Consider the following 12,209-nt stretch of genomic DNA (forward strand, 5'->3'; position numbering starts at 1 on the left):
ACTATGGGTCGAAAAATCCACAATCACAGAAGGAGATTTTATCACACCTCTTGTAGTAATATAAAGTATACAGACTACAATCGTTACTTCTAACAAATAATTAGCAAATATGGAACACACTGATGAATAAAACTGACTAATCTATTACAAGAATGAGAATTAAAAAACAGAGATGGTACAGAAAGCAAATATCAGAATGGAAAAGAGGGAACAATGCTACAGAGGCTGCAGAAATTCAATAGATATAAGGACATTACAGAAAATTTAATGCCTATAAATCTCAAAGTTTAGATCAAATGGGTAGATATCTATAAAAACATAACTTATTGAAACTGACCCAAGAAATAGAAAAGCTGAAGAACCCTGTAACTATGAAGAATAATTAAATCAGTCTAAGAGATAAATACATATTATCATACAATGAGATACTATAAGTAACGAAAAGCATACATACTGAAAGATGAACAAAAAGCAAATTACTAAGACAACATGATTCCATATCAAAGTTCAAATCAGGCAAAATTATACTATTTACGGAAGCACACAAAGATGGTATTAATAAAACCATAAAGAAAAGCAGGGAAGCATATACCATAAAAATGGAGACATATGTACACCTAGGGTTAACTGAGGGAAAGGAGTGGTAGTAATGTTCTATTTCTTGACATGTTCTATTTCTTGAGACAGGGTCTCACTCTGTAGCCCAGGCTGGCCAACAGTGGTACAATCATACCTCACTGCAGCCTTGAACTTCTGGGGTCAGGCGATCCTCCTAACTCAGTATCCTGAGTAGCTGGGATTACATGCACGCATGACCATGGCTGGCTAATTTTTTTTTATTTTTGTAGAGATAGGGTCTCACTATGTTACCCAGGCAGGTCTCAAACTCCTGGGCTCAAGTGAGCCTCCCATCTCATCCTCCCAAAGAACTGGGATTACAGGCATGAGCCACCACACCTAGCCTCATAATTATTTTTTAAACTACATATTTACATTTCATGAACTTTTCCCTATTTTTAACATAATTTCTCATTGTGAAACAAAAAATATTGGTATAACATTATCAATCTTATCAGTACAGAGCCACAGTCCTTACAACAGTAAGTATAATTAGGACATTTACCACATATTTTTATTTATTTTGCTTGGAGAAAATGAACAGAAGTAAATAACCCAAATCATACTTCTAAACTGCCTTACCAGCACTGCTCCATATTTTTTCATCATGAGTAAAATAACCTGGGAGCGTAGCAAGTGCTCATGCTAAGTTTTACAAATCTTCCTAATGACCTAAACCCCTTCTTCAGTTTCCTATATCTTTATTTTGGATAAACTATAACTACTACTGCCATCCAAAGAGAAAAAGGTTAAGATAATTTAACCCTACTTTCTCTTTCTTACATTCTCTGCTTCCTACTAACAGAAAGGCTGGCTTCCTTGATTTCAAATTTAAAAATAAGTCAGGTCTTTAATTTCCAGCTAGAAGAGTGGTGAAGTCATAAATTCCAAGTCAAAAACAAGGATTGAGCATACCCGAGACCGTTCTTTTCCCACTAAGCCTTGCAAGCACATCTCAGTGTAGAGAAAGGAAAATAAACTTTTCTCCTTTGGGGAAGAGGGACAGATATATTTGAAAGAACCAACAGAATCACTCATGTCTCCATTATTTAAGCCTATATCCACTTGAGGGGAACATGCTATAATTAGAAATATAGACACAATATATGTAGTAAGTAAAATATATACTGTACTTACCATTTCCATTAATAGACAGATTATGGGTCTTGAAATTATCCTCAGCACTTTCCAAGGTTAGGGTAGTGTGAGCTAGCAAATTATACTTTACACCACTAATAGTAAGAAAGAAGACATGTTTTAAGTATTTTTGTATTTCTACTACTATACAAAATATTTGTATGTTCAACAACAAGTAATAAACAACCTGATTTAAAGATAAGCAAAGGACTTGAATAGACATTTCTCCAAAGACAGCACAAGATCCAGCATTACATTCTGACGCATTACATTTCTCCAAAGAGAGAAATGTCTATTTCTCTTTTGTTGACAAATGGTCAACAAAACATAAAAAGATGCTCAGTATCATTAGTCATTGGGGAAATGCAAATCAAAACCACAATGAGATACCGTTTCATACTCATTAAGATTAGTAAAACAAACAAAAAAACAGTAACACATGTTAGCTGGTATGTGGAGAAACTAGAACCTTTGTACATTGCTGGTCGGAATGTAAAATGATACAACCTCCGTGGAAAACATTTTGGTGGTTCCTCAAAAAATAAGAAAAAAGTACTGATCCAGCAATGCTACTCTGATATATACCCAAAAGAACTGAGAGCAGAGACTCAGATATTTGTACACCCAAGTTCACAGCGGCATTATTGATAATAGCCTAAAGGTAGAAGAAACCCAAGTGTCTATCCAGGGATGAAGGAATCAACAAAATGTGGGGTGTTTGTGTGTGTGTAGATACACATACATATACATAATGGAATATTATTCGCCTTAAAAAAGAAGAAAATTCTGACATACTACGACATGGAAGAATCTTGAAGACATTATGCTAAGTGAAATAAGCCAGTCACAAAAGGACGAATACCATATGATTTCACTTACAAGAGGTACCTAGAGTAGTGAAATTCATAGAGATGGAATCTAGAATGGTGGCTGCCAGGATAGAATGAGGAATTAGTGTTCAATAGGTACAGAATTTCAGCTTGAGAAGATGATAAACTTCTGGAGATGGAGGGTGGTGATGCTTGTACAATATGAATGTACTTAATGCCTCTGAATATATATTTAAGAATGTGTTACTACAAAAAAGAAAAAAATGTAGATATAATAGATGACATTTTTCAACAATGCAAGTTATTAACTTAGCAAGTTTATCTCTATACTTTGTCAATAAAAATCTGCAAATTATTTGTTTTAATTCACACAAATGTTTCTCTGAAGGGGTCCCGTTCATTTAATAAATATTTACTGAACACTTAAAATGTGCCAAGTCCAATGCCAGGTGATGGGCATTCAATGGTAAACAAGATCCAGCATTACATTCTGATGCAGGCAGAATGAAAAAAAGAGTAGGCAGAGGAATAAACCAAATACCAGCATTTGCAAGTTGGAATGCAACTTTTTCTATGAAAGAAACAAATGAGATGAGAAAACTGAGGACCTGTGGTAGGTTGGTGAACTGGGGAAGGACTTTCTGAGGAGGTAACAGTTACCCAGTCATAAAAGAATCTAGCCAAGCAAAGAATGCAGGAAAACATTCCAAGCAGAGTGAGTATGTGCAAAGGGAGGGCTGAAGGAAAACCAGTGTGGCTGGTGCACAGCAAGCAAGCAGCAAGCATGGTGCAATGCAAGGCTGGAAATACAGGGAGTGATGAGCTCACCTGGAGGCTCTGTGAGGCCTGGAAGAGGGGTGGATTTAATTCTAAGTGTAATAGGAAAGTTGATAAAAAGTGGAATGATAGGGTCTGATTTATATTAATTTCCTAGGGACAAAGGCTGTCTTTTTGACCAAACTCTAGCCACGATCCTCTGAGTCCTTTACTCAACTAAGCCTCAACCTTGGCCTCTAAGGACCTGAACAAACACTAGCATTGTTTCTAGCAGCTCTAACCTGCATCCCTAAGATGTCTTCTTAAAGTGCCTGCCTGAGAAAACTCAAGGCTGACAAAAGAATTTATTGTTTGTTCCAACCAAGAGCTGAAAACAGGGCCTTTGTCTTTCAGTCTCTGTGAGACGGTAGGAGACTAATTTTGATAAATACCAGCTAGAACACCCAGGTGGGTTCCACATGAACCAATCCCCCCTTCCCACTATCTGGAACTTTTCACTTAGCTAACTCTGAGCCTGACTCAACCTCTCCCAATTTCCTCATTTTCCTTTAAAATGCCCAGTCATCTCTACACAAATCAAAGTTGAGTGCAATTCATGTGTGACTCTTCTTATTGTAATAGCATATTAGTGATTCAAATCTGTCCTTACCACTTTAGCATCCAACTTTTTTTATTTTTCACAGAATGAATCTCCTTCTTCTGGTTATCTACATCAGAGATTTGAGGGTTTTATCTATAGTGTGAGAACATGGAGGACTTCATTACACTCATTCCATTTTTTTTCATTATAGTTCCCTTTGTGGTACTTATGTTAAAATAGCACTCTTACCAAAATACCTAGAATTTCTCGTGATGAATTTCATATCCTGGCACTTCGTGGTGATAAAAAGTCAATTTATGTTCAGTAACAACTGTATTTTCTTTTTTTTTTGAGACGGAGTCTCACTCTCACCCAGGCTGGAGTGCGGTGGCGCGATTTCGGCTCACTGCAAGCTCCACCTCCCAGGTTCGTGCCATTCTCCTCCCTCAGCCTCCCGAGTAGCTGGGACTACAGGCACCTGCCACCATGCCCAGCTTATTTTTCGTATTTTTAGTAGAGACGGGGTTTCACCGTGTTAGCCGGGATGGTCTCAATCTCCTGACCTCGTGATCCGCCCGCCTTGGCCTCCCAAAGTGCTGGAATTACAGGTGTGAACCACCGCACCCAGCAACAACTGTATTTTCTAAGCTAGTAATCCTAATTTTTTTCATGATTTTCTTGATTTTTTTTCCAAATCAGTAAAATCTCAAAACATCAACGAGTATATTAAAAGAGAGAGAGAGACAAAGAGAGATATAGAAGACAGTGATGTCTGATGGGAATTTATATTAATTGTGCTAGGTGTTAATGTTTCATAAACCTCCTTTGTTTCTTACTAAATCTTTAATAAAGTCTCTGTATGCACACACTTAGTAAGTATGCAATGTATGCATGCACTTCAATAAATAATAGCATACTTCATAGAATACTACTCCCTTGGAGAATGCCTTTGGCTTTTACTATATAGTCATTACAGACCAAAGATAACTCTCTATACCCAGTGTTTTTGGTCAATGTTTATATAGGAAAATTTATATTTCTGTCTCCAAATTTCAACATAACATTTTAAACAAAACAATGCATGAGTACATTTTCGAGTTACATTCTGAATTGGTATAATGTCAGACTCACACTTAGGCTTTTCAAAAGTTCACTATGTATCAACAAATCTTTACTGCTGCTAGAGCTAAGAGAGGGACAAGTGGCCATTCTGTGCTATTATTAACTTATTCTGAACAAGTTTCTATAGTGTCTTTCACAATAAGCTCTTATTTTTCCCTATTGTTCACATAATGAATCCCAAAAAAGTTGAAGTATTAAAGAAAACTGTGGAGAAAGAATCAAAGCAGGCCGGGCATGGTGGCTCACGCCTATAATCCCAGAACTTTGGGAGGTTGAGGCAGGAGAATCGCTTGCACCCAGGAGGCGGAGGCTGCAGTGAGCTAAGATCGTGCCACTGCACTCCAGCCTGAGTAACAGAATGAGACTCTGTCTCAAAAAAAATAACTAGATGGGGGTTTAAAGTTGATAACACATTATAACGTTTCCCACTTAAAATAATGGGAAGTAGACTCACTGTGAGCACTTTAGGGCAGAATATGTTATTTTCAAGAAAGATTATTGACAATAAGTGGGGTGCCTGCATTTGCCAGGCACTGTTCCAAGTGTTAAAACTACAACAATCAATGAAATGGGGGAGGAGAATGTATAAATATGTAAACATACATTTATATATTTATCTATTTTTCCTCTCTTATACAGGAAGAAAGATAGAAACATATATAATTGTATCAGGCCCCTGAAGCTAAGAAAAGCATGGTGAAGGGATTAAGGTCAGGGGAGAGTGCTATTTCAGATGGCCAAAGGAGAAGAAGGCCTATCTGCAAAAGTAACACTTGAGTGAAGACCTGAAAGGAAGAAAGGAGCCACAAGAACAACAGAAGGAAGAGTATTTCAGGCAGAGGACAATACATATAAAGGCTAAGGTGAATACATGCTAGGTGTGTTTGACAAACAAGGAGGTCAGTGTGACTGGAGTACAGTGAGGGAGGCAGAGTGATTTGAGATGTCCAAAAGGTAAGTAGGGGGCAGACAGACAGTCAATACCACAGTCCTGGTGGGGCATGGTAAGGAGCACTGGATTTGGAGTGAGATGTGCAGCAAATGGTAGGTTCCTAGCAGAGTCATGTGCTATGATCTGACTTGTATCAAAATTAAATGATCCCTCTGGCTGCTGTGTGGAGAACAGACTACAGAGGCCAGGAGAGAAAAATGAAGACACCAACTAAAGGCAACTGCAATTGACCAGGCAAAAGCTGTTGCAGGCCTGGAATAGAATGGGGGTGGTGGGGTGGTAAGAAATGGTTCAGATTCCTGATATATTCTCTAAGTTTCAGTGCAAAGACAGGACGTGAACAAGGAAAGAATTAAAGACATCTCCAAGGCTTCTGATCCAAGCAACTAGAAAAATTGAATTGTTATTAACTGAAATGAGGCTGACTGACAGAGAAACAGATACAGGAGGTAAGAATTCAGTTTGGGGCAAATAAGTTTGAGATTGTTTTTGATATCTAGGTGCATTATTTGAGATTGTTTTCAGTATCTAGATGCATCCAGGCAACTGGATATATGAGTCTGGAGTTAGAAGAGGAATAGGTATTGGAGATATAAATTTGGGAGTTATCAGTATATACATGAAATTTAATGAAAGTTAGTTAGGTGAAGTCCAAGGACCAAATACTGGGACACAAGCACTCCATTAAATGAAGAGCAATGAACAGAGGAGACAGGCAATGAATAAATGGTTACTGAGGTAGAAGAAAAATCAAGAAAGTGGTATTCTAGACGGCACATAAAAATAGTATTTCAAGGTGAGTGATCAATTGTGTTAATACCAAAAGGTCCAGGAAGAGGAACTCCAATAACTGACAAGTGTGGCAACATTAGATCACTGTTGACCTTGATGAGTAGTTTCTGTAGGACGGGATGGAGGTAACATGAGGTAAGCCAACTGAAATGGTTCAACAGAGAATGGCAGAAGAGGAAGTAGAGATAGGAATATAAAAAATTATTTTCCATGAAGGATAGTTATGAAATAAAAAATTATTTTCCATGAAGGATAGTTATGAAACTGAAGGTATTTCAGCATGTTTATAAGTATACAGAAATGATGCTGTACTAAATTGGTGATGTAGGATAGGAGGGGAGGAAACATGCAGAAGCCTACTGTGAGTAACTGAGAAGTGGGATCTAGTGCACAAGTAGACAGGCCTTAGATGAGGTGAAGGCAGTTCACAAGAAAGGAAACAGCAAACACTGAGGCAGATGTGGGTAGGCTGGCAGATTTGGTGGATGGAGGATATTTTTCTCTTCCAATTACTTCAGTAATATCAATGACATATGAAACAAAGTTATCAGCTATGAATGAGGGGCAGAGAGAGGATATTGGCGGTTAAAGAGGAGAACATGTGAAATACTTACCTTGAAGAGAGGTAAAGTAGAAGACTATAGAAACAGTAGAATTGCTCAGTCATACTGAGAACCCGCTTAAGGTTAGGGATTACGTATCTCAAGTGAGACCAGGAAGTATAACTGTTGCTTCTCTTGCCTCTTCATCTATTCCTCATGAGTGCAAAGGAGCTAAAAGTAGGAGTTAACCAAGGTTGGAGTTTTTCCAAGGCAAGTCTGACAAAAGAAGAGAGATGCTAGGAAAGGATAAAACAGTAAATTATGTATTCTAAGCTAAGTTGGAGTCAGAGTAATGAAGGGAAGAAACTGGAAATGTGGGAGATGGTGGAGAGAGTGGGATACCTACTACAAAGATTACAGATGACATGCAATTACTAGTAATGACAAGATCTAGAATACAATCACGGGGTAGATGGTTGAATCGAAAGAGGACAAGATTACTGGTGCAAGGTCATGAAACTGAGAGGTCAAGGTATTAGATGGGCTAATACTTGTATTATTCTTAACACGTGTATGTTAAGTCTATCAAGAAAAATATCTGAAATGGTAGGATACAGAAAGAAAGAGAATGAAGACACTTTTGGGTTTTATTTTTAGGAGTGACACTGTAATTTATTCTCATTTACCACTAAAAACATTTGAGTAGTCTTCACTTTAGGAAGAGTCATTTCAATATACTGTAGAATGTTAAACACTGCTATTAGTGTGCACAAGAAGAAACTATGTTATTCACTGCATCTGTACTGGGTGCACTGGAGAGATGGCATGTTTAGAAGGCAATTTGTGTGGCAGAATTGACTAAAATTATGTGATAACCAAACTATAGGTTTAAATTTTTTTCTTGGGCCTTAAGAAATGATTGTGACTAAGACATCTTTTAACTACTTTAAGGTTAATATGTAAGATATTTACCTCTATTTCCAATGAATGACACATAACAATATGAAAAAAATTGATAGCCTCCTCTAAAAACAGTTAAACTATGATATAGCCAACTAACAGATAATATGGCCATCAAAGTAATTATGTAAAGACTCTGTAATAAATTCTGAAGAAAGTTGAATGTGCAGTATAATTATCTAAATATCCCCCAAAGCTAGACATTTAAAAACCTGAAAGTAAAATATCAGCTTGAAATGATAAAAAGTATTTGTTTTAGAAACTATGAGTAACTTTTTCCTTCTAGGTTCTATTTCCAAGTTTCTATTATTTTTCTTTTTTTCTTTTTCTTTTTGTATTTTGAGATGGAGTCTCGCTCTTGTTGCCTAGGCTAGCGTGCAATGGCTCCATCTCAGCTCACTGCAACCTCTGCCTCCTGGGTTCAAGTGATTCTCCTGCCTCAGCTTCCCAAGTAGCTGGGATTACAGGCGCTCGCCACCACGCTCGGTTAATTTTTTGTATTTTTTTTTAGTAGAGACAGAGTTTCACCATGTTGGCCAGGCTGGTCTCAAACTCCTGACTTCAGGTGATCCACCCACCTCGGTCTCCCAAAGTGCTGAGATTACAGGCATGAGCGACTGCACTGGGCCTATTATTTTTCTAACAAAATGATTAATGTGGTTAAGTGATAACAGGATGAAAACCACCCCTAGGAATCAACTGCATGCAAAGCAATTGTCATACTTCATCTCTATGTGCAGTTTAAGGCACTTTGACAAGCAACATCTTTTTTAAGATTCAAAAAAACTGCTAGAGGTAGGCAGGGCAGGTATTTTGTTCCACATTTTCAGATGAAGAAACTGATGTTCAGAGAATGTAACTGACTTGCCTGTAGCTTGCAAGAGGTATACTGGAAAGAGAGCCCCAGTGTATCCTATTGGCTTTATAACTCATTGAGCCCCAGTGTATTATATTGACTTTATAACTCATTAAGAAATAGTTTAAGATACTTTTTCCTTTAAAACAAATAGTGACTACATTTTACTAAACTGGAAGAATTTTGAGTGCAAGGACCTATTAACCTTTGAATTTATCAAATGACATAATTGCTGAATAATCATTTCTACAATGATTTAATTATATACAATAGTTGAGTGACTTCTTAGTTATGTTTACAAACTGTATTATCTGTCACATCACCAAATCTTTAACAGTCTCGTTCCTCAAAACATAAATAATCCATGTATTCTGAACAAGTGTTTGGATACACATTTTATAACTTTAATCATATTTAAAATGTATTATAAAATGTAGTATTAGTGACTTATTTTTAAGAAACAATACATCTTTTGTCGAGAAAATAACCATGCTGAATTTTACAAGATGATTGCTTAAAATGATGTATATTTAAAGAATAATATACTAAAATAGTTATTAAGGAGCATAAAATAGTTAATTCAGCTATTAGATGCACTGGGAAAATCTGGCTAAAGGAATTTTAGTAAGCTAAATTCCACAATAAAATGAATAGATGAATCTTATCAAGGAGCCTACTAAAAATTACCAAAAATGTTCACTGTCTTCTTTCAGATCAAACAATACTTTATGATATTTCAAGTTGCTTCATTTTTAAAACATGACTAACTACAATGCCAGTGCTTCCAAAACCAACAGTGACCTCACTTTTAAAACATTCTTGTCAGGATAACATTTTCTTTCTAAAACATTACACTCATTCCTTTTAGCCAACCCTAATATTGAGTTCCCAAAAGTTTAATCAGCTACATTTTTTTTCTATCAAATAGGCCAATTGTTACAACATTTTTTTGGAGGAAGAGGAATGTTATGAAAAAAATGGCTACTTTAAATGGTAGTCTAAAAAATGCACTCTTGTCAGGAAGAACGGCTATATTTGGTCACATATCATATTACTAGGGAAAATTTTATCATTTTATATGTGTCCATTTTGGTTAAAGATTAAAAGCTGTATTAGAAATCTTCGCATCGACCTAGATCACTTAAATACACAAAATTGATCCCCTTATGCCTCCTGATTTTTAAACTCCTACCATGGTGCTGAAGTGGTCAGTTAAGGAAGCATCAGGTAAGAGTAGTCCTGAGCTATGAGTTAACCTAGTAGACTTTGGGTTCATACTACAGTGTCAACAGACTGCTGGTATTAGAAGGACATGATTTGTGAAATGTTGTTAAAGGTTTTATTTTATCTTTTGACCAACTTTAATGGTATCAAATAAACAAATGGCATGCAAGATTCAAGGGGGAAATGTTCATAAAGAAAATTAGTGTTTGGACTCAAGAATAAACCAAATAGAATGAAAAATTCTGAACAGGAAAATAGACACTCCAAAATCTATACGACTGTCTATTAAAAAGAACTTAATGCACAATAATTTATTCTCAAAAATTCCTCTAGGCTTCAAAAAGAAATATAGATTAAATATAGTTTCTTTCTTTCTTTTTTTTTTTTTTTTGAGACAGGGTCTCACTCTGTCACCCAGGCTGGAGTGCAGTGGCATGATCACAGCTCACTGTAGCCTCAACCTCCCAGGCTCAGGTGATCCTCCTACTTCAGCCTCCTGGGTAGTTGGGACTATAGCTGGGCTGGTTTTTTGTATTTTTAGTAGAGAAGGGTGTCACCATGGTGCCCAGGCTGGTCATGAACTCCTGGGCTCAAGCAATTTGCCTGCCTCGGCCTCCCAAAGTGTTGGGATTACAGGTATGAGCCACTGCCCCCAGCCTTAAATATAGTTTCTAACATCATTTAAATGATCTCCTATAAAATTATAAACGTAGTTTAAATGAAAAAATGTGGCTACATTTTATAATCCTATGTCAAGTTTCTAAACTGTGAAGTTTTAGCATGAGTTTAAAAAAAAAAGGCCTAGAAAAAGCACTGGTCCGGGAACAGTAAAAATAGTAACCATAATGGTAACAGAGCTTACTACAAAATGCTTCCTTTATAAACCAAATCCATGAATTATTAAATCTTGTAATTATCCTATGGAGTTGAGATATTATTATGTATTATTATTACAGAAGGAAAAACAAAAACTCAGAGAGTAAATTAATCTCTCTTGGGTCACAGAAGTAATAAATTACAGAAATTAAAAATTGAGTATTCGTGGCCAAACAATGAAGTTTTAAACTGTTTAAGAAGTACATTCACTGTTTTTACATGCTGTAAAGGTGCATGAAACTACAAAAATGTTTCTGAAAAGCTTTCTAAAAAGAAATGACTGTGTATGAACATCTTTGCCTTTCATATGAGAAAGTGAGGGAAAAATGTAACTTTTCTACCATATAGTGTAGTTGGATAAGAGACACTACTGGTCCTGTCATTTTTAAAATAGGAGTTTTGCTACTTAAAAAATGTAAAAATTATTGAACTGGGTAATTATCTCTAAGATCTTTCTGCACTAAAACCTGCTTAAGCCTGGAAATAGAATTGTTTATCTAATCATCAAAAAGAATTAATTACACCACCTTATGACTGAATTAAAGTACCTTCCAGCAAATCCTTGATATAATATTAATGCAGCAAAGTTTTAAAGATGGTCTTAGATCTAAGAGAAGAAAATTAAAGGTCTCTTGACTCCTTTTAAATGACATTTATATTGGAAAGATATCTTCTATGACTGCTTTTCAGAATGTGGGCTGGGACCGATTCATGGGTCATGAAATCAATTTAATGATTTACAAACAGCATTAAAAAAACTGAAAGCAAAAGAATAAGAAAATGCCTGATAAATAGTAAGGGTTAAGAATTACTTCATAAAATCTATCTGCTTACATAACTGCGCACTCAGTCACGATGTAAAATGTATTTTTTTAGCATGAGCATCAATCCAAAGAGATTGAAAGACACTATGCTAGAGTGCCAAAGTATATTTTGCATGTAA

The 12,209-nt window shown here is 36.2% G+C and overlaps 1 protein-coding gene and 1 long non-coding RNA gene across 4 annotated transcripts in view; one reads left to right on the forward strand and one right to left on the reverse strand.

Moving 5' to 3' along the window:
- Window positions 1-12,209, reverse strand: part of RTKN2 (rhotekin 2) — an 82,338-nt gene that overhangs the window by 29,303 nt on the left and 40,826 nt on the right. The window contains exon 7 of the mRNA XM_055274428.2: window positions 1,756-1,850. Within this exon, the coding sequence (XP_055130403.1) occupies window positions 1,756-1,850 (95 nt within the window). The remainder of the gene's footprint in view (window positions 1-1,755; window positions 1,851-12,209) is intronic.
- The window catches only part of LOC129480539 (uncharacterized), a 30,140-nt gene that overhangs the window by 16,086 nt on the left and 1,845 nt on the right, over window positions 1-12,209 (forward strand). For all 3 annotated transcript variants that reach the window (XR_008657076.2, XR_010120481.1, XR_010120480.1), the window contains exon 3: window positions 6,333-6,465. This is a non-coding gene — a long non-coding RNA (uncharacterized lncRNA). The remainder of the gene's footprint in view (window positions 1-6,332; window positions 6,466-12,209) is intronic.

The sequence above is a fragment of the Symphalangus syndactylus genome, chromosome 4 (genome assembly GCF_028878055.3).
Source record: "Symphalangus syndactylus isolate Jambi chromosome 4, NHGRI_mSymSyn1-v2.1_pri, whole genome shotgun sequence".
Lineage (NCBI taxonomy): Eukaryota > Metazoa > Chordata > Mammalia > Primates > Hylobatidae > Symphalangus > Symphalangus syndactylus.